General features: G+C 45.9%; 1 protein-coding gene across 1 annotated transcript in view; it reads right to left on the reverse strand.

Moving 5' to 3' along the window:
- PAPPA (pappalysin 1) overlaps nt 1–23896 on the reverse strand; it is an 870469-nt gene that overhangs the window by 666699 nt on the left and 179874 nt on the right. The window contains exon 2 of the mRNA XM_086921096.1: nt 14589–15657. Coding sequence (XP_086777222.1) covers nt 14589–15657 — 1069 coding nt within the window. The remainder of the gene's footprint in view (nt 1–14588; nt 15658–23896) is intronic.

Here is a 23896-nt window from a genome sequence, read left to right on the forward strand (position 1 = left end):
ACAAAACTATAACACATTGACCACATCTCATTTACCTAGGGAGGCGGGTGGGTTGCTTATGACTTTGATGAGGATACCCCTGGAAGTGAACTAGGATTACAGGTAAGTAACTTGTCCTTCTCTTCCAGGGGGTCCTCATCAATAGTCATAAGCACTGAATAGAATAGCAAGCCCAACCAACCACCTGCAGGTAAATGAGAAAACACATGACCCAACCAAAGATACTAACAGCTGGAAAAAATACATCAGCCGTTAAACAGATTCCGCAGGGAGGCCTGGCCTACCTGGGTATCTGCTCTAATGCCTTAATCTAAACAGTAATGTTTAGTAAATGTATGGACGGACTTCCAAGTCGCCGCCTTACAAATCTCAGACATAGGCACATTATGACGAAAAGCTGTAGTCGCCGCTTTCCCTCTGGTGGAATGTGCTTTGGGAGAAAACCCTAGGGTCTTCTGCGCCAACTGATAAGCCAGCTTAATACAAAAAACTATCCACCTTGAAATAGAACGTTTCGAGGCTGCATAACCTGGTCTGATTGATCCATAGTTGACAAACAGCTGATGAGACTTACGTATAGATTTGGACTTATCAAGATAGAATTTTAGAACTCTTTTCAGGTCCAAAGAATGCAATGCTGGTGTGGAGGGATTGGGAAAAAAGGGTGGGTAGAGAGATGGTCTGGTTTACATGGAAATCTGACACCACCTTAGGTAGAAAAGAAGGATGTGTCCTCAACACATCCTATTCAGATGGAACATTATGTAAGGCTCTTTGGAACAGAGAGCTTGAATTTTGCTCACCTTGCGAGCTGACGTGATTGCTACAAAAAAAGCAGCCTTCCACGAAATATGCTGCAAAGTTGCTTTATGAATGGGTTCAAAAGGTGGAACTATCAATTTTGATAGCACCAGGTTCAATTCCCAGGGGGGTGATGGAGGTCGCACCGGAGTATAAACCTTTTTCAACCCCTGCAGAAAATCCTTCACAGCCTGCAACTGGAAAAAAGAAGGTTGGGAAGGTGATCGCCTATAAGCTGTTATAGCAGCCAAATGCACCTTAATAGAATTAAATTTCAACCCTGCTTAAGCCAGATATAATAGACAAGGGAGAATGACTTCTTCCTGATAGGGTGACAATTGTTCTGCCTACACCCGATACAGAAGCGCTTCCACTTGCATGCATAAGAATGCCTCGTGGAAGGACGTCTCGCCTCCTTCAAGATGGACATGCAGTCCTGCGGAAGTCCTAGGTGGCCGTATTGTATGACCTCAGGAGCCATGCTGCCAAGTTCAGTGACTGAAGGTTGGGATGATGAATCCTTCCGTTCATCTTGGATAGCAAGTCCGGCCTGCATGGCAGTTTCCTGTGAGGACTCACTGACAGATGAAGAAGGTCTGTGTACCACCATTGCCTCGGCCAGTCGGGGGCAATGAGGATCATCATTGTGCATGAGTAGGTCAGCTTGCTCACCACCTTCGGGAACAGCGGAAGGGGTGGAAAGGCGTACACAAATTCCTCTGACCAGTCTATCAAAAGGGCATTCCCTTTTGACCCTGGCCGATAGAATCTTGGTGCGAAGTCTTGGCATTTGGTGTTTTCATCGTCTGCAAAGAGATCTATGGTGGGACAACCTCAAGACTGGAAGATGCCTTCGACTCCCTCGTCGTTGAGAACCCAGTCCTCTCTGTCTTCGAAATGCCAGCTTAGCGCGTCCACCCTCACATTCTGTTCTCCTGGGAGGTGGACCGCCGTGACTGACAAATTGTGAGACAGGAGTCAATGCCAAATGTGTTGCGCCTCCAGTGAAAGAGTCTGTGAGCGTGTTCCTCCCTGCTTTTTCAAGTAGTACATTGTGGTGGTGTTGTCCGGTTGTAATAACAATGATGATGCCTGAATCGAGGACAGGAACGCTTTGAGGGCCAGGTGGGCTGCCCTCAACTCCAACATGTTGATGTGGTAAGATTGCTCTTCGGGAGACCACAGACCTTGTATCTGGAGGTGACCCATGTGTGCTCCCCAGCCTTGTAGAGAGGCATCTGTGATCAACATCTGGGCAGGAGGAGGTTGATGGAACAGAATTCCGACCCGCATATTCTTCTTTTTCATCCACCAATGAATTTATGCTCGCGCCGCGTCTGACAGTGTAATCTTGTCATCCCAGCGAGCTGACTGCTGGTCCCACTTGTCCTGCAGATCCTGCTGAAGAGGACGCATTTGTAGCCTGGCATTCGGGACCAGGAAAATGCAGGATGCCATCGACCCTAGCAGGGAGGCAATCCGCCGCACCTTCAGGTCTTTGTTGCGAAGCACCAGTTGACACTTCTGAGCTATGGAACACAGTCTCTCCTCCGAAGGAAACACTTTTCCTACCTCGGAGTCTAGCAGCGCTCCTAGGAAATGTATCTTCTGCGTAGGCTGCGAGATTGACTTGCTAAAGTTCACATGCAGACCCAACCGGAGGCAGAGGTCGATGCAGCTCAGAAATTGATTTCTTACACTGTCTGGGGAAGAACCTTTCAACAGCCAGTCGTCCAGGTATGGGTACACGAAGATACCCCTGCGGCGTAGAGCGGCCGCCACCACTGCGACACACTTCGTGAACACTCGGGGGGCTGACTTCAACCGAAACGGGAGGAATTTGAACTGGTAGTGGGAGGTCCCCACCTGGAACCGAAGGAATCTTCTGTGACTGTGAGCTATCGGGACATGAAAATACGTATCTTGTACGTCCAGCGAACACATCCAATCTCCTTGCCTGAGATGTGGATATATTTGATGAAGCACCAACATGCGAAACCTTTCTTTCTTGATATACAGGTTGAGTGTTCTCAAATCCAGAATGGGTCTGTATTCTGCTTTTTGGCCCTTTTTTCTGACTAGAAAATATCTTGAATACACTCCTTTCCCCCTTTGAGAAATTGGCACCTTCCCGAAGGCTGACTTTTCGAGGAGGATAGCTACCTCTTTTTTTAGAAGGATTAGCTGATGACTTGATGTTGGCATTGGGGGAACGGGTAGAGGCAGATGTTGAAAACGAAGACAGTATCCATTCTGAAGTGTAGCTAACCCCCAGCGATCTTTTGTATTGGTATGCCACTCTTTCATATGATGCACAATGCTTCACCCCACTGTAGTGGTCAACGGCGCTGGGGGAAGGAAGAACTCATGGCTTGGATTGGGCTTTGTTGGAATTGTTGCCCTGGCGCTGATTTCCACCGCCTCTGGAGTTATGCCTGCCTCTGTATTGAGACTTTTGTTGCCCCTGCTGGTCCTGACTCTTCTGCCACTGAGGGGTTTGAACCCTCTGCTTGGAAGAACCCTTATTGTGGGAGCGAAACCTTTTCCGGAATTCTTTCTTCTTTCCAAGCCCCACGGCTTTAAGAGTGTCTAATTCCGCCTTGATTTGCTGCATCTCTTCATCGGTACTTGCACCAAATAACGATGTTCCTGAAAAGGGCAAATTCAAGATCCGGGAATGAGTCTCTGGTTTCAGGGAAGTAAAGGGCAACCAGGAAGACCTCCTTGCACATACCCCGTGCACATACCCATGCGCCGAAAGGGTAGCTCCATCCACTGCAGCGCTGATGATCTGATTGGATACCTAGCTGCCCTCCAAGAGAATTTCCTCAAAGTCCTTTTGATCCTCTTGCGGGAGTTTTTCGATGAACCGCTGCAGAGAATCCCACAGGAACCGATCATAGCGGCCCAAAAGCGCTTCCGCATTTGATACCTTCAGAAGTGAGGCTGAGGTGTTACAGACTCTCCTTCCCCATGAATCCTGCAACTTGATTTCCTTATCAGGAGGTACAGTGGAGGAGGAAGCCACAGCATGTGATTTTCTCGCCGCTGAGATAATGACCTAATCTGGTGGAGAATCGGCCCTGAGGAAGAGAGGATCCTCCTCTGGCAAACGATATTTTTTGAGAATCCACGCTGGGGCGGCCTTTATCGTCGCTGGCGTGAGGAACACCTCCATAACCGGTTCTATAATCTCCGGAACCAAGGGCAGTAGAGGTTTGGGCGCAGACTTGTGATGCAAAGTCTCGAAAATTACCGAGGTCTTGGTCTGTTGAGTTGTCATGGGAACTCCCAGCTTAAGAGCCCCTCTGCCCAAGATGTCTTGAAAGGTAAAAATGTCGTCCACTGAAGATATTCTCGATGGAGGATTGTCTGTCAAAGTCAGCGAATAATCCCTATGAGATCAAGTAGGAGAAGAAGAAGAAGTCGGAGATCTGGTTCCTTCCTTCTGCTCCTAGACCTAGATCTCCGTCTGCTGGAGCACACCGGGGTGCGCGTTCGTTCCCTGAGCCTGGGCACATGCCTGCCTCGATCTGCTGCCAGCCTGGCCGCTGTTTCCTTGTCAGGAGCCCAGTGATGAAGAGGCCTGTACCATCTTGGTGACAATCCGATGGAAGGCGACTTCTGAGTGTCTCTCCTCGCAGGTGAACGTGTTGGAGGAGGTGATTTCCTCTGTTCGTGCAGTGAACGTGCAGGGGAATGCCTTGACCTTTCACTGTCGGAGGAATAGATAACCACATCTGGAGATCTATTACGGTGAGAGGAGTGAGAGCCTATTGAAGATGATGAAAGGCTCACTGGAGGCGTGTTCTCCCTTGAAGGGCCTCTAGAGCAGGATCTGAAGCGAATCCGTGATGCCTGATCCGCTGGACCCCTTTTCCTTTTAGCAGGAGAACTTCTGCACCCAAGAGAATGTTCCAAAGACCTAGACTGTCTCCCCGAGGCCAATTCTCCTTCAGCAGCCGACGCCGACATTGGAGTTCTCTGTTGTGACATTGGACCTGGCGACGAAGTTGGCAAACTCGACGTTGTGATTTCTGGGTCGACATTGACGTGGGCAATACCGGCCTTGACACAGACGATGGAGGCTGCGCCGAGGATTGATGAACTCCCCCTTGTGGCGATCTGTGGCTCGACGTCGAACGCCTCTGTGATTCCAATAGAGAGACTTGCCTTGACGTCGAACTTCGGTGGTGAGAAGTCAACGAAAAATGACTCGACGTCGAGCGTCAATGCTTTTACGTCGACGGAGGAAACTTTGACGTCGAGCGTCGATGGTGCGTCGACGGAGATTGTCTCGCGTCGAACTCTGGTGATGAGTTGTCGACGAAGTGTGCCTCGACGTCAAGCGCCGGTGATGAGGCGACGACGGAGGGTGTCTCGACATCGAATGCCGTTGACTAGGTGACGACGGAGGGTGTCTCGACGTCGAACGCCGTTGACTAGGCACCAACGGAGGAAGCTTCGACATTGAACACCGGTGATGTGGCTTCGACGACAGCTGTCTCGACGTTGCGCTCCTGTGCATCAACGGAGACTTCTCTCTCGACGCTGGACATCGCCCAGTTGACGTCAGCGGAGGTACCTCAGATCTCAACGCTGAAGTCTTCGTCGTGGAAGGAAGATGACTCGTCTTCGACATCGTCTTTGTCGTCGCTGGAGGCTTCCACGCCGATCCCGAAACCGAAAGAGAACAAGTCGGGACATGAATCCTTATCCTCTTTCTGTCCTTGAGGGTTCTCCTAGATAAAGTCTTGCAGTGTTCACAGGTGTCTGCAGAGTGTGTCTCAGAGAGACAGAGGATACACACGGGGTGTGTATCAGTCCTTCCCACAGGAAGGGCAGGTGTCAAAAAGAGAAGGCCTTTTGACAAAAATAATCCTTTTTTGAAAATCAAAAAAGGCAGCAATAACACTCTAAACCTAAAAGACGTCGAGTGAAAATGAAAATTGTGAAAAAGCACAAAGTATTTTTGACAGAAAGTCAAAAAAGGTAGGAGCTGGTAAACCAGGGTCCTGACTGAAGGAGCTGGAAAGAACAACTAACCTAACTGTCACCCCTGAGGCATGATGGGAAGCCAGGGTTCATGGCTGCCTTAAAGGCACATTGCCAGTTTTTGTTGAAAATGGTTTCATTTTCTATGCTATTGCTTTGCAATGCAGCCTGTGGCCTAACAATGTCTATTTATTGGCAATTTTCAGGATTTATGAGTGTTTTGGTCGTTAAAACACAGAGTACAAGTGCTATTTGACCTAATGTGTTTTTTGTATACTTGCTAATACAGTATATGTATGAGTAATTATATTGTTTAGCCTCAGTTTGGGGCTGCATTGGTGTGAGAAAAAATGATATATGTACATACATATATGTGGAGCTAGATATATATGTGAGTTCCACATATATTTTTATAGTATTTCCAGGGTCCCCGCACGTGGGCGGGAATATTCAGTGCTTATGACTATTGATGAGGATCCCCTGGAAGAGAAACTTACTTTGCAAACTTTCACCATGAGTATAGCTTTACCATGCATGCCTATGCGTTGTAATGGCATGCGTGGTAAAGGCATACTTGTGGTAAAAATTTGTGATGTAATGGCATGTCGTTGTCATTGACATTGCGTAGTAATACCCGCGTTGTAATGGCACGTGTGATATTAGTATGTGATGTAATGACATACATCCGAAGCATGTTATATGAATAAATTCACATCCACCATCAACAGCTTTGAGGGATTTATAGTGCATAGGTGAAAATTCCAATCATGGTAAGAACCACAAATTAATGATACAAATAAATATATATATACATTTTTGTTAAAACATCATACTCATTCTTTGTGCTAAGATGCTCTTCAAAAATCTAGCAACTGAATAGCATGTGTCGCAATCATTAAGTTGTAATCAAAAGAATAGAGCAGCTTTGCACTTAATGAATTGATATCTACACAAGAAAGGTAAAACAAACTCCTGTAGATGGCAAATAATATCACTAGGAAAATCCATAATGTAATGCAGTTTGGCTAGATTGTTCATTACATGGGAACGTACCAACAGTTGCTGAGGAGTACTGTCCTAACGGAAAACATAGCAATCAGTGAATGGAGCCTAACCTAAATCTAGCCAATACACAGTTGTCACATATAATAAATAAGGGGCAATCACTGGCACCATATGGATAATACAATAATCTCTAACCACTTCTGTTAATTCTCTGGTGGCCTGTCTATGCTTACAAAAACTGTCCTGGACACAATATTTATCCTTTTTCATAATAGTCTCAGGTTGCTCAAACAAATGTACACAACCAAGAGCTAGGAAGCAGTCTTTGGTATATTTTACCCATGCAATTGCCAAGCCACAAGCGCTAGACAAACATACTCTAATTACTGCCCAGTTGAGTTTAGCTTCCCTAATAGCCCAAATTGAGCACCAAAGAACCAAAGGGGCGGCATTATTAGTATGCTGCACATACTCCATACTTAACTCCTGGTGCAGGGGGAAATGCGGGATCGAGGGGGGTACGCCTAACAACCAACGGCAGAATCTGTTCTCCATCTGCTTAGCGCCAACATCCCTGCATCCCCAAATACCCATTCCATAAGTTAAAATTGGCAAACATTTCCGATTATAAATCTCCAGGATCGGTGCAATATGTTTTTTGCCAATGGACATGGCTAGCGATGAAGTAGTGCCTACTGCTCGAGTATAGCGAGTTATCCTATTTTTGAAACAAGTTGACCAGGTGCACCCATCATCAAATTCCAAGCCCATGTATGAAAATGAACTTAACCTATCTAATTTTTTACCATCAATATTTAAGGTACAGGTTTTTGTATTTCTAGGGCCACATGCCATTGTAAATGTTTTCATAAGATTAGTCTCCAAATCCAGGTCTCTCATAAATCTAACATAGCTAAAAATTAGGCTCTTAAGGCCATTGGCCACCCTTGCCAGGAGAACAGCATCATCAGCATATAAGAGCACAGGCACTGCCTTTTGCTCAACATATGGAGCCTCTGCCCTGACAGATGAACAAGTTACTTACCTTCGGCAACGATATATCTGTAAGAAACATTAGTTAGTTATAGATTCTGGGACATATTATCAAGGGGGTTTATCTCCGCTTTCTTGGCTTTAAAAGCCAAGAAAGCGGAGATAAAATTATCTCCCTATTACCTAGCTGTCGCTAACACCAGTTAGCGACAGCTAGTAGGAGATAGCGACCATCTTGGGCCCCACTTTGCATGTCAGTGATATTTATCACTAATGACATGCAAAGTGGGCGTGTCAAGATGTTAGCGACTGGAAACAGTCGCTGACATCGCTATCTCCTATTACCAACGTTTGGAGATATTCGCGCTCAGCGCGAATATCTCCAAAAGCTAACATCTGCCCTGAGCAGTTCTTAGCCATGTTATCCAATGGGAGGTGGATAACATGGCTAAGTGCATTAGCTCGGTAATGCATGAATATCGCTGACTTTTCAGCGATATTCATGCATTGCGCCCAATTTTTATCGCATTTGCGATAAACCTTGGTAATACCAAGGTTTATCTGCGATAAAAATCGCCGCAGCTCTGCGGTAAATTTTTGTCTCAAACCAAGCAATAGCGATAATTATCGCTATTGCTTGGTAATATGCCCCTCTTTACCTTAGAATTACCCCCATGCGTCAGACTGGATCAGGAAAGTTTTTTTGTCAGCAGTACCTCTGAGCATCAGTAGGTGGCGTCAGTCGGCCCTGCGTCCATCGTTGGCGTTGTGTCGCCAGGATGATGTCGCTACAGCTACTTAGACGCTGCCCTCACGCGCTGTCGTCAATTCTGTACATGACTTTCTGTGCCAGAAATGCAGAGGCATACAAGACACTGACAACTGGTGAACAAAACTAGGGACCTGAAAGGATAACCTTAACCCTAGAAATCAGTTCATAGAACAGGGAGGATGGGTGGGGCGGTAAGGAATCCAGGGCCCAGAGCAGTGCCCTGCTGGGCCAAAGAATGAAGGAACAAGAGAACCGCAGAAAGAGGGGCAGAGATGGGATCCACAGCCTTTGCTGTGCACCAAGCCACAAATTTGTTCAAATGGCAGGCGTATACCATCTTAGTGGAGGGACACCTGGCTGCCAGAATGACATCACAGACTTCGGGAGGCAGGTCGAAAGACATCAACTGCCACCGCTCAATCTCCATGCAAGGAGGTGGAGGTTGGATGGGTTCGGTTGGAGGACCATCCCCTGTTACTACGACAGAAGATCCTCCCGAAGAGGCAGATGGGTCGAGGATCGATGGCCATGTTGAGCAGCTCGGGATACTAGACTCTTTGTGACCAATTCAGGGCCACAAGAATGACTTGGGCCCTGTCACGCCTGATCTTCAGCATTCTGGGCAGAAGTGGTATAGGTGGAAGGGTGTACAACAGACCGCAACTCCACTCACGATGAAAAGCATTGCCTAGCAAGTGCTGCCTTGGAAATTCCAACATGCAGAATTGCTGACATTGCTCGTTATCTTCGATAGTGAATATATCTAAACAAGTCTCTCCCCACTGTCGAAAGAGACCTTGCACCACCTCTGAGTGAAGACGCCATTCGTGATCCATCATGCACCTGCGGCTAAGTTTGTCGGACTTGGCGTTCAGTGAACCTGCCAGGTGTTGAACCACCAGGGATATGCCCTGATGTTCCAGCCATGTCCAGAGGCGTAGGGTCTCTTGACATAGGGTCCACAACCCCACCCCACCCTGTTTGTTGCAGTACCAAATGGCAGTGGTGTTGTCCGTGAACAGCTGCACTACTCTTCCCTGGACATAGGGAAGGAATGCCTTGAGTGTAAGACGGATCGCCCTAAGCTCCAGAAGGTTTATATGGAGCTCGGACTCCGCCGGAGTCCAGAAGCCTCTGATCTCCGCCTCTCCCATGTGGCTGCCCCATCCTAGAAGGGATGCGTCCGTCACCACTGTGTGTTCTGGTTGGTGAAGGGAGAGGTACCTGCCGTTGACCCAATCCTGGTTTGTGAGCCACCACTGCAGTTGTCGAGCAGTGCCCTCCAAAATATGAGCGCAGTCGGACAGATTCCCCTGATGCTGGGCCCACTGGAACTTCTGCTTCCACTGCAGAGCCCTCATATGCCACCTGGCATGATCGACCAGCAGGATGCTGGAGGCCATGAGGCCCAGAAACAGGGTCATTCTGACCGAAACCCAGGATAGAGGCTAAAAGATCGGAATCATAGTCCGAATATCTCAGACTCGCTGTTCGGGAAGAAAGACCTGAAACTGTGCAGTCTCCAGAACTCCTCTGATGAAGAGGAGCTTCTGAGAGGTATTCAGGTGTGACTTCGGCACATTGATTGAGAACCCCGGCTCATGCAGGAGGTCTGCCGTAGTCTGGAGGTGGGAGTCAACTGCTTGGGGCGAGCCCGCCTTCAACAACCAGTCGTCGAGATAGGGGAAGACTGAAACCCCTGATCTGCGCAGATGATCTGCAACCACTGCCATCACTTTTGTGAACACCCAAGGGGCGCTGGTAAGGCCAAAGGGGAGCACAGTAAACTGAAAATGCTTGTGGTCTACCCTGAACCGCAGGTAAAACATGTGGGCTGGCAGGACGGAGATGTGAAAATAAGCGTCCTGCAAGTCCAAAGTTACCATCCAGTCTTGCGGGTCGAGGGCAGACAAGACCTGAGCAAGCGTCAACATCTTGAACTTCACCTTCCGAAGGGAGCAGTTGACGGCTCTGAAATCCAAGATTGGACGCAGGCCCTTGTCCTTCCTGGGAACTAGAAAGTAGTGGGAATAACAACCACGACCTACTTCTGGGACAGGAACGCGCTCAATGGCTCCCTTGGCCAAGAAAGCCATAACTTCCTGCTGGAGAAGGGCCAGGTGAGCCTCCGACATACGGTGGTATTGGGGTGGCATTGTTGGAGGGGTAGCCTCAAAGGGGAGGGAGTAGCCCCTTCAGATTATCTGCAAAACCCACCTGTCCAACGTGATGGTGTGCTAGTGGGGGAGGTGATGGCGAATCATGCCGCCCACTGGCATTTGATAGGCCTGAAAAGTCAGACTAGGAAGGTTTGGAGGCTGCCGTAGAGGGGGGTTGGTGGAGTGTCCCGCCCGCTGGCCCCCGGAACCACGACGGTTGCTCCCACATCTCTGACCGTACGAAGTTTGGGTAACTTGCTATGGCCTGTGGCCCTGGGAGGGAACATTGCAGGGCACCCCTTCCGTAGCTATGAAAGGGGCAAAAATAAGACTGCGCGGGGTGGCTGGAGAGGCCCAAGGACTTGGCCGTACTTCGCGAGTCCTTAAAACACTCTTGTCCTCTTTGTCGCCGAAAAGGCGACGGCCATCAAAGGGCATGTCCATGAGGGTATTCTGGACATCCACAGAAAAGCTTGTGGATCTCATCCAGGTATAGCGTCTGAGAGCTACTGATATAGAAATTGTTCTACCCAGAGAGACAGCAGTATCCAGTCCACAACCGATAGCAAAGTTGGCCTCATCCCTCCCAGTGGCAACAGCTTGAGAGATCACTGTCCGGGCCTCCTCCGGTCACTGAGGCAGCACCAGCGCAACCGAGTCACACACAGAGTGGGAATAACAGCCCAATAGACATGCGGTGTTTACCGACTGCAGTCCCAAGCTGGCGGAAGAGAAAATCTTCTTTCCAGATGATCCAGCTTCTTGGATTCCCTTTCCAGTGGAGCAGTAGGGAATGCACTTTTGAAAGTGGAATGAATTAATATAAAACTTGTAAAGCGCTAACTTTGCCCAAGGGCGTCAAGGCGCTAACAGTGGAAGATAGATGCAGACAGCCGAGGGCCCCCTAAACCAACGTCAGAGAAAGTAGAGGCTTGGACAAACAAGCTCTCAGGGGTGGGGTGTTGGGAAAGGAAAGTAGGATCGCCCGGGGTTGGACGGTGGCATCGGGCAATCATCCTATCCACAGGAGCCCCCGTGTTGGGCCTGGACCAAGTGCCCTAACGGACATCAGTAAGGGCCTCATTGAATGGAAGCAGAGGCTCCCAAGAACTCGCCGCCGGCTGAAGCACCTCTGTCAGGGGGTTAGTCCTGACTGTCACAGTAGAGAGTGCAACGTTGAGAGCCTCGGCTGCCCAACGAAACACCACTGAGTACGAAGCTCCCTCCTCCAGAGCCACGGTAGGAGGAGACGACATGCCATGGTCAGGGGAAGTGTCCAGACCACTGGCATCCCCCAGTTCCTCTCTCCAGTCCTGCTCAGATTCCACCTTATCAGCTAAAGAGTCTCCTGACCCCTCCCAGTCCTCCTCATCATCCTCTAGGTGCCAATCTGGCTGAAAAGGGACCCCAGGAGTGAACAGGGGCACAAAAACTCCTCTCAGCGCCAGATCTGGCATTGGGTGACGTTGGTCAGGCTCCAGGTCCACATTGGCATAGAGGCCGGGGTCGACGTCCGCCGGGTGGCTGACCAGGGTCGAATGCGGTAATGGCGCCAGTGGAGGTGTAATGAGGTCAACCGGCGCCGATCCGCATCCAGGCCTGGAGCCAAGGGTGGCCTGCTGCGCCGGAGCCATCGGTGGAAAGGGCCGAGGCCCCCCAACCGGTTCCGCGGGGACCGAAGGCACACCAGTGGGTTCAGGCCGCCCAAAGATGGTATGCATAGTCTCGTAGAATGCACAAAGCTGGGCGGGAGCCGCTCCGGGTCCCGGAAAGGGAGGGAAACACGAAGTCGACTCTTCAGGCTCCGCACGTGGAGCCGCAGGAGGGGCACCCCCGCATCCCTTGTCGGGTCAGCCGACCGACAAGGAAAAGTCGAAGAGCGATGATGCTTCTTCGAGTGCTTATGCTTCGACTTACCCATACCCAAGTGCGAAGATTTCGATAACTTGGACAAATAGTGGTGGCTCTGTGTCCGTCGACAGGGACCTCGAATGGTGCTGAGCCGACTGTCGGCACTCAAGCAGCTTTCGGGACTGCTCCCGCAAAGCCTTCAGCGCCATCGACAGGCAGTCGGACCAGGACTTGGGATTGTGGTAGCTCTCCAGGCAAAAAAGGCACACGCGGTGCGGATCCGTCACCAACATCAGTCAGTTACAGGAACCACAGGCCTTGAAGCCGGGCAGCCCTAGTGCACAGGAGTCAAAGACTCTAAGAAGAAGTCGACAAAGGTCGACAAAAAAGTCAGTCAAAAAGTGACTGGACGTACCGCTCTTCCCAGATCTACGCTGGCTGGCGCGGAAAAAGAAAGAACTTACGTCAGCGCTAGGGCGGCATCTAAGTAGCTGCTGCAACGTCATGCCGGCAACACAACGCCAGCGACAAATGCGGAGCCGGCCGACGCAACCTTCCGATGCGCAGCAGTACTGCTGACAAAAAAACTTTCTGGATCCAGTCTGACGCCTGGGGGTGATTCTAAGGTAAGGAATCTATAATTAACATGTTTCTTACAGATACCAATGTTCTTTCCAAATCATTTGTGAAGAGTAAAAATGGATCTGGCAAGCACACATCCCTGGCGCACCCCACGCTAAACTCTGAAATGCTCTGTGCATTCACAAGCATTGTCAAATCTTACAGATGCTGTGAGGTCATAGAGTAGGAGTCTAACGAATTAAACCAACACCCCATCAATACCTATGCTCTCTAAAATAGACCACAGTTTAGATCTGCATACATAATAATCAAAGGCGCTAGACAAGTCCCTAAACGCCAGATGAGTAGAGACACCCTTTTATTTTGCCACAATTAGATGGAGATTGAGGCACTGTTCAATAGTCCCAAGCCCCTCTCTGAAACTATACTGAGTTGGGAAGAGTATGTTATTTTTATTTCTCCAACCAAGAAGACAGTCCAAAACTATTCTCCCAATGATTTTCACTGTGGAGTCTAGAAGATATAACAGGCGATAACACTTTACATCATGCATGTTTCTTTTTTTTCAATAGGAACCATTGTTGAGGTGCGCCACGACATAGGCACACCTGAACAACAAACAGAATTGAATACACAGGTCAGCACTGGGGTTCAAAACCTCAGGTCCTCCCTGAATAGATCAAGGAGGACGCCGTCCAGACCCAGAGCCTTTTTACACCAGCTGTCGACAATAGCTTTAAGCACCTCTTCCTCTCCAAAATTAAGTCTTGGATAAGAGGAATTAATCATATGCACTTCTTCAACGACCCTGTTATCAATAGCATACACCTCAGAGAAATGCGCCAGCCATGCCTGTACCATAATATGAACCATTACTTTTTCTTGGCACATCGGGGTAGATAAAACTGACAGCACTGCCTTCCAGAAGGTTTGACAATCTTTAACTTGACAAGCTCTAACTCTAGACCCCCATTTATCCTCCTTCATGGCCAATTTCCTTTTGTTTAATGCCTGTTGATAAATCTTTCTGCTGGCTACAATAACACACTGGTCTATAGGGTATTGCTTTAGAGCCCAAAGCAGGGATTCATTTGCCGCTCTACCCTCTTGGTCAAACCAAGATTTAAAATGGGGAAGTGAAGGGGCAGTGGGTCTAGATATTTCACTGTCTCAGCATTGGGGTTAAAACACAGAATCCTCCAAAAACCAAGATGATCACATCTTTGTGGATTTTCAGAAACATCATCTTCAATAAGTGACTTTAGACATAGGGTAGCAGGAAACTCATTGGAATCTGGACTATGCATTCCTGAATTTATGGAAACAATGTTTAGAGTATGGCTAATCTTTTTTAAACCACATGGAGCCCCCTGACACAGAATATCCTTAATGTTTTGTATGTGATTTAGTATACTTTTAAATGGACCTACCTGTGAGGAGAAGCAGGGTTGAAGCATGTCTTGGTGACATCTGTAATGTCTGGGTTACAACAGTCTCCTCCATCAAAGAAGTATTTCTCATTGTTACAATCCATGTCGCAAACACCATTATTCTTTTTCTTGAGGTAATTCCTTCCATATAATCCACGGCAGTCCCCACCGTCATAACCAGTTAAGCTGTGGTTACACTCGCGGTCACAAATCTCATCACCAACCTTGCTGATGTCACAATTTGCCAAAATAAGCCGCTTGCGGAGGGAGGTGTTCTTTACCTCCAACACTTCTAGCTCCCAGGTGATGTTGTACTTACTAAAGGCTTCCATCAGGTGATGGTGCTGTATTTCCACCTGCTCTTTGCTGACCATTGGGTCTTGTTTGTTGTCATCAAAGATGTTCACCACTCGATAGCGTACAACCTTCTGTTGACGAAAGCTTGGGAATTTATTGTAGCTTCGAATTACATCTACATTGTCACAGACGGTTTGCCCACAAGGCGGGAGGTTGAGACTAGTGTCCAATAAGAAGCCATGGTGGTAAATGAATTCCATTTCAGGTAGAGTGCCATTTTTCATGGGAGACCAGGAATTTGTCACATTCTCAAAACTGTCCTGTAGCACTAACTGAGGTAGAAGGGTGTCTAGTCTAATTTTCGTCTGCCCCATGTCAAATAATATCTCTTTTTGTGTGCGAGCTGTCCTCCAGAGACGTAGATGCTCAATATAACCCCGAAAGTTCTGGTTTTGGACATTCCCACCAACCATGAGAACTTTGCATTTCCGCGTCAAAAAGCTGTAGATGCCACCCACTTGCTCACCACTTGTCCCCACCTGTGCACCGTTGACATATAGCTTGAGCAGGCGCTGGTCGTAAGTGGCAGTCAGATGCACCCACTGGTTGGGGAGGTAGCTACGGTGAGCAGTGATGGTGGTCACTTTCCGGGCACGATCTGTCTTGAGCGAGAAGAAGTAGCGTGGATCTCTGGCTCCCAGATCACTAACTGTATGAATTCCCAGGACCCATCCTCGGTCACGTGAAGCATAAGAGCATTTGTCGTACAACCCTTAATTCAATGAAAAAAGAAATAGATGTTAATAAAAATGGAAAAAGAAAATACATTTTCAATCACAGCATTAAGCATACCATACTAGTATACGAGTACCCATTCACAATATGCATAATAAATATACATATGTTGCCATATTGCTGCATTTTTTAGGAAATATGTTAAGAGAAAAACCTGCAGAATTACATTATTTTACAATTTAAACTTCGCAAATCATTGTATTATCATGTCCACCAAGTAAAAAGTGACATCAATATTTCCTTCATGAGTCTCGCTCTGACTAGCGAGCCTTCGGGAATGTTCTTTGAGCGACCAGAAATCAGACATTCTCTTCAGATCCTGAAGTGAAGCTGGAATTTTTCCCTTGTCTAAAGCATGAAATAACATGATTCCCTTAGCAGTCTATTTCCTTTCTCAAAGCATCAGATAAATCAAGACCAAAAATGATTTCACAAAACACAAATACCATTTAACAACTGCTTTTGCATACTGAATGTGTTTTTATGTTATGTTAAGGACACCCAGGGGTCTCTTGGTGCTCTCTGTTGGATATGACTGAGCAAAAGTAAGTTAAAGACTGAAGGGGAAGCTCAGGCTTATTCCTAAAAAGAATAGGGCAGGAATCGGCCTCAGTTTTTGCAGAAGCTGATTCCATTGATAAGCTGCCAAACAAGAAAATGACTCCCCGCCAGAAAAGTTTTTGTTGTATCTTATATCTTCCTGCTGCTCAGCTAGAATGCATGTGATGTGGAATGTTGGATGAATGGAATGTTAGAGGTTTATGAATGTCAGTTGGGTGAGGGCTGAATAGCAGGACAGTTGCTACTGATGGGGTTATCGCTTTATCTTATCAACATCTTAACTTAAATAAAGTAACTTGAATAATCTACCTTGAAGTACCAGCCCCTTTTTGATTACATCATTTGGCGATGGTTGAGAAGAAGAATCTACGCGTGCAACTTTTAAGATAAAGAGTGAAATGGTGAAGAGAGGTCCAAGTTGAAGGAAGTGAAACTGGACTGAAACAGAAAATTAAAGAAAAGATCATTTGAAGGTAAATGACTTTTAGGATTCATCATATGATTTGTTTAAACGTTGTCTGGCACAAAAGGAAAAAACCTCATCAGTGACCCTGCCATGGGTCCCCCTAATACCCAGGTGTGCCAGAACAGCGATATTTAAGGGCTTATCAACAACCAATTTAGATTTTTGGTCGTTGTCTGATGTATAGTGCAGCATACCTGTCAGCTGCTGTGTGGTTAGTTTTTGGTCGGAGGCATGAATCGAGCCTCGGAGAGGGAGTACTTTATTACCAGCTGGGTTGGTTGTGTTCGGAGGTGAAAATCGAGTCTCGGTGCAAAGTGCAGGATTTGTTTGTATTCGGGGCAAAAAATCGAGCCTCGGAGAGAGATGTACATGATTTGTTTGTGTTCGGGGAAAAGGAAAAAAAACAAGAATTGGTTTAAAGTACGGGCTTAATATCAGCAGATGTGTTATTTGTCTTCAGTGATTTACTTATGCTTCGGGGGCTATAATTCGAGCCTCGGTGTTATGGATTGTACAAAGTCGGGGATCGTGCTTTTGTGAAGTCATCGATATATTACAAAAATGTTCACTTTCATTGGTTTTGACCGTTACATTAAGCAAGGAGAAGACAACGGTTACTCTTTGCTTTTAAATCTGCACGAGACCTTCAAATGATTTGCAGGTTTACCTTTTTCAGTGGTCTTCTGCGTCATCTTCTGTGACGACTCTTCACTCTATTCCTGTCTCACTCTTGTGCGACATAATTTAGTGCTTGTTACGGCCGAGAACCAGCCGGCTCTACGCCGATGTGCGTGCCTCCATTTTATTAATTGTAAGTCTAGGCATACATCGTCAAGTCAAGATATTGCCGAGCATGTTTATGAAATGACGCTTAGAGCTAATCTCGCTGTTTGTGTGGAGAAACAGGTACTGTCATCGTTTCAGTAAAGTATGTGTTGCTAACGGGATTATAAGAGATGTGACAACATAATTTTCAGAAGTTTTCTTTTTGGTTAGTAAACACAATGGCAACAGGGTTCATAGAAAACAATTCCTAAACGGCTAGGTACCCGGAAGAAAATTGCATAGTGGAAACAAAGGTCCCAGTAATGGAAAATGATATTAGAGCCCAGTAGTAACAGGAACTGCTCAAAGGTCCCAGAAACAGCAGCGGGTCAGTGAACACAGAAGAAGCTGTAAGGGCAATGGCCAAAGAAATAGTAGCTGGCCTGTGAGCCCAGAAGTGATTGAAAAAGGTCAAAGGTCCAGGAAATAGTAGCGGGCCTGTGAGCCAAGAAGTGACTGAAAAGGACAATGTCTCGGAACTTGTTACGCAACGAGAAGCCAAAAAACGGGGTCAAAGGTCCCAGAAAATGACCACAACGGGTACTAGGATCCCAAAAGTCTTGTGTATGAGTGGCATTGGGTTTTTAGGCCGCTTATTGGTTTGAGTTGTGTATGAGATGACTGCGTTTTGGTTAGGTCTCTCATTATTTGTGATGTTTGGTAGTTGCTGAATAAGTCACCAGGAGCTAAAGTTGGAGACAAATGTCCAGTAACTTTATCCACGACAGGTGTGTGTAAGATGGTGTCTAGTTGTTAGGCCACTCACTGGCTCGTGTGTGTATGAGACGACGATGTTATGGTTAAGTCTCTCATTATGGGTTATGTGAGTAGTTTGTGAATAAGTCACCAGGAGCTAAAGTTGGCAGTGTCCCTCACACGTCAGGGATGTGTTGGGAATGTGTTTTGCCTCGCATGTCATGGTTGCGTTGGCAGTGTCCCTCACATGTCAGGGTTGTGTTGGGAAGGTGTTTTGCCTCGCACGTCATGGTTGCGTTGGCAGTGTCCCTCACATGTCAGGTTTGTGTTGGGAAGGTGTTTTGCCTCGCACGTCAAGGTTGCGTTGGCAGTGTCCCTCGCACGTCATGGTTGGGTTGAGAGTGTCCCTTACACATCAGGGTTGTGTTGGGAATGTGCTTTGCCGCGATGGCTATGTTGTATGTGGTCGATCATTATTAGGTATTGTGTTGTGTTGATTGGTGCATGATTGAGTTTTGTGAATGTCTGTTCTTTTGTCTGAGGTGTACAAGTTGTTTCCTGATATATATGATGTTAAGGTGTGTTCCTGTGTGTGTTGCTCGTTGTACCGGTCTGGCCAACTGGTATGATTTGTGGCATATGGTTTGTGGTGTGAGATGTAGGATAGTGTTTTTTTTCAGGAAGTTATGTGATGCACTGCTCAGTTTATAGTGTGGTGTATAATCCCTAGCATAGTTGTGTGCGAGAGGAGATGTTATATATTGTCTCAGTATGTATCTTCTGTTATTTATGGTCTCAGGGTGTATCTTCTGTTATATATGGTCTCAGGATGTATCTTCTTTGTCAGTTTGATGAGTTGTGGTATGGTGTGTGACAGGACGTATCTTTTATGTCAGTTTGTGACTGGTTGGGATGCGAGGTGTGTGGAATTGTGTTGCATATTTATTTATTGCGTATTTATTATTTGTGCTGTATTTAACATTTATTGAGTGTATTGTTTTCAACTTATTGACTATATGCACTATCCTTATTGTCATTATCTTAATTGTTTCATCTATTGTATTTCATAATGCAATTGTTCCCCAACGAAGGGAGATATCTTGTATCTTATATCTTCCTGCTGCTCAGCTAGAATGCATGTGATGTGGAATGTTGGATGAATAGAATGTTAGAGGTTTGTGAATGTCAGTTGGGTGAGGGCTGAGCAGCAGGACAGCTGCTCCTGATGGGGATATCGCTTTATCTTATCAACATCTTAACCGAAATAAAGTAACTTGAATAATCTACCTTGAAGTACCAGCCCCTTTTTGATTACATCAGTTTCACAGATACGTAGAGCAGCCAAAAGACTGGAAGTACAAAGTGTCAGCTTTACTGGGCATATTGCAATTAACAGCACAATTTCCAGAATAGTAGAGCATCTCCATGGAGGCATTTGTACACAATGCACATGGGTTTCAGTACAATCCTTTTAAAAATGGGAAGACAGTGAAGTTTAAGCAAAATGACTTTGCCCAGGCAAACCGCGGAACTTGAACAAAGCTCAGGAAGCTTGATTTTGTACAGTCTGCAGTCTAAAATTATGCTGTTCAGATATCACACCATATAAGGAGTTGTCATTGTCTAGGCGAGATCCAGGTAACACTGAGACAAAGCTTCTCCAAAGGTTAATCAATTGAAGGGGAAGGATCAGACTAAGACTGTACAATATAATGGGGCACGCTGGTACAGCAGAAGATGGTTGAGAATTACATTTGTTTTCATTAACTCGCTGGACAAGCACTCTGATGTTCTAGGCAAGACTGTATGCCTAATCTTAGAACTTAATATACAATCTCAACATGTATCATACTATGCTCAAATCAGGACCCAAGCTTGCTAAACCTGACAACAGACATACAAGGAACAAGGCTGGTTCTAATGACACAGTGAACCAATGCATTTACTAGAGTTTCACCCCAGAGTTGCAGGTAAAAGCCACAAGGGTTCTTCTCAGTGCTACATCCTCTTGAGACTGATAAAATCGGAACCATTGAGTTGAGTATCAATAAACATTTGTATTAGTGTCTCAGCATAAACATACACTTTGGGGCTCATTATGTCAGGTGAAATCACTTCTGCCCGACACCGACTTGGTTATGGGACTGACCGACACCCTGTCGGCGGTCCTCACCGCCCCATTAGGATGCGACCAAACAGTGTTCTGTCGCAATCCTATATTTCACTATGGGCGCATGTATTACTGTAGTAAACCGGCCGTAATGCATGCTCCCATAGTGAAATGGGAGGTGCGGTTCATCCCTCACCCCTTGGCAGGCACCTTATGGTGCCTGCCACAAGGTGCAGGGATCAGCAGGGGGCACCAAAGGTGCCCCCTCGGCCTCCAACCGGAGGCTGTACATCAAAGTGGGCACTGCTGAGGGTTCCCTAACATGGTTTATGACATGGTTTCCATTCCGGACAGACCAGCATGGAAAACGTCAGAAAGCATGATTGAAATCTCAAGGGTGGAAGAGCCACCCTTGAGATTATAGCCAGGATTCCGACTGGCAGATGGGCTCATAGAGCCCATCAGAAGCCAGCCAGAAGGACCGGCCGGTTTCCTTTCCGACCGCCTTCATCATAATGAGGCGGCTGGAAAGGAAACAGACCAGCCCAATACGATGTTCAGAGCCTTTACGGGCCGTATCATAATTGGCCCCTTTATATACAACATTATGATAGGTTATAGTCAGGTTTGCAGAGAAAAGTGACTGAATTATATAGAGATGGGATTCCAAAGGTAAGTAGTATAGGCAAATGGCCAAGGATTTGGGATATTGCGTGGGAGTTATACAACAGACTGGTAGTGCAGATTTTGCCGAACTACGCCACTCATAGTAAATAGTTTTCATGTTACATTATAGTCAGATTTTATGCTGCAAGTACTCTTATGCCCTTTGTGCCTATGTTGTTGAACAATTATTAGTATAGTAGAAGGCATTTATTGTATTTCATGGTATTTATATAGCGCTTTCAAGATCCCTTTCCAGTCCAAAATGTATTTTTTCAATTTTGAGTAAGTACTTACGCGATAGCTATCATTTATATAGAACATGCACTTTCAAGAGAGGAGTACTTCAAACCCTACTCCATCAACAGCCAGAGTAGTTTCATTGGAATCATTTTTGTGGTATCCATTCCTAAAGTGGCATGATACCATTATAGTTTAGTTGCATTGTCTCATCTTTGGAACTAGATCACTTTGGCCATTATAGAACAGCTCTCAACAAATTAAATTAAACTACTTAATGTTTTTGCACACATTCCCAAGTTATTGTTTCCTTTTAAGGAGGTGGGGATATATGGACCTACATGGTATAGCAAATGTACTTCAGAGAGTCAACTTCAATCTATGAGATTATCCTAATCCAGCCCAGTGCATCATACATTACAGCGCCAAAACTCTCCATGATGCAGTTCATTAATTTTTTGTTTTCAACGGGCCATCCGATGAATTATGTCATTGTAGGTTTCTTAACCCAAGAACACGACAATAACCAAAGTAACATTCTTGAATGCCCACTGGCAAAAATTGTTATTGAAGCACAGCTGGGTGAAGATGTTTTCACTTATCACTAGATGGCTTCTTCAAATAACAAGAAAGGAAGATAGGGTCTGCACAGACAAACGGACTGCCAAACATTCAGTCAGACATGCTATTAATCCAATTGACAGGCAGACTCAGACAGATATATGTAGGGCAGCAGACAGACAAGCAGATGACCATCGCGGAAGAGAAATACACACAAAAATGAACACAAAAAATAGGGAGACTGAAACCGGGTGGCTAGACAGACATAAGACACACATACAAACCCACAAACTTACATGTCGCAGAACATTTTTGAGGATTTGACTGGTACGTGCTTACTTATTTACTTATAAATTCCTTATTATGCCCATAAAAGATTATAAAACATGTCCATAAAATAATCTAAAATGTTTGAGCCAAATGTTACATAATTTCAATAAAATTGGCAATTGAGGTAAAACAATTTCATTCAATTAAACCTTTTTAAAATATACATGGAGTAATGTCTAACGATTCATCCAGTCCGAGGTACGTTTCACGGTTGCAGATATCTTGGCCATTGGAATATCACAACTTTAGCCCCATTCTCTTCCTTATTAGACCCACTATAAACAACTATCTTGATAGCGCAAATATGACATGTGGAAGGGTACTTGTTGTCAGTACCCTCAGTGCCTCTTGATGTTTTCTGAATCCCAACGAATTAAATAGTGGTCGAATCCATTTGCTCCTTACCCTATCATACGCCAAAACAAAATATGTGCAATGTTTTAGATGTTGTTTGTAGGCCCTAAAGTGCATCCAGTGCATAGAGAACAGGCACGATCCTCCCCCCCCCCATTTTACAGTATAGCTCTTAATCTGTAACGTGTTATATCTTAACTTTAGATACAGAATTCTTGCTAGGAACGGTTGTATATAGTCAAGAAAATCCTCGCTTTTCGGACTTGGCATAATAGAAAGGAATTCACTTTTTAACCTTCCTAGTCTTGGGTCCGAGTGGATTGCATTCAATATTTATTGCCAATAAATACCCTTTAGATTACCTTTACAACTTGGTGTTAAATTATGTGTTTTAGTCCAGTATGATAAGACATGTATCAATATCCAATAATTCCTGTGCACCTTCTCTATATGCTAGTAATTCTGGCGTAGTCCATAGCCGTATCCAATCGAGCAGTGGACGTAGGGTTGCAAGATGACCTATTCGCTTCAACTTTAAATCGTGGAACATTGGGACAAGTGGTGTTGATTGGGGTCATTCTAATAATCTCCTTGCAAACTTGTTTTCCCCAGCTGTTAGATGCCGGATGTCGCTTGTGCCCCATAACTCTGATCCATACAATGCAGCAGCCTGGACCTTACATTTACATATATCTCAAGTGCTGGTGTCACAGCTTTGCTTGTAGTTGAGCTGTACTTCTTAAGGATTGCCTCTGACCCTTGGGTTAACTTTAGGGCTGAGTGGTTCATTTGCTGGTTCCAGGCTAGTTTTGTGTCTAGTAATATGCCCAAATAAGTAAAACTAATGGCATATTCTATTTTCTCATTACTGAGCGCGAGATTCTTTTTAAGGATCTTTTGTGGGTTTATGGCCATGTACTTAGTTTTATTTGCGTTATTTCTAAGCCCTTTTCTGTGCAGTATCTATTAAACCTGTTCAACATGTTTTGTAGACCCTTCATGGTCTGTGATATAAGAATGGTGTAGTCTGCGAAGAGCAGCGCCGGCACCAAATTCCCGTTTAGCCTTGGAAGATCGTTTGCTTGGTCGTGTAGGTGGTCAACCACATTATTAATATAGACGGAGAACAGGGTTGGAGCAAGTACACAACCCTGTCTCACTCCTCTCTCTATTGGGATTGGCTTTGTTAATTTCCCACTCATACCCCAGCGGACTCTAGCATAGTTCCCATTATGTAACCTTTTTAGCTGCATAACCAATTTCAGGGGGGCACCTTGTTTTTCGAGTGACTCCCATAGTAAACATCTGGGTACGAGGTCAAACACTGCCCTCAGGTCAACGAATGCCACATAAATGTGCCCCTTCCTGATTTAACATATATCCAGATAATACACAGGAGTCAGAAGACTT

Source organism: Lissotriton vulgaris, chromosome 5 (genome assembly GCF_964263255.1).
Source record: "Lissotriton vulgaris chromosome 5, aLisVul1.2, whole genome shotgun sequence".
Classification (NCBI taxonomy): domain Eukaryota; kingdom Metazoa; phylum Chordata; class Amphibia; order Caudata; family Salamandridae; genus Lissotriton; species Lissotriton vulgaris.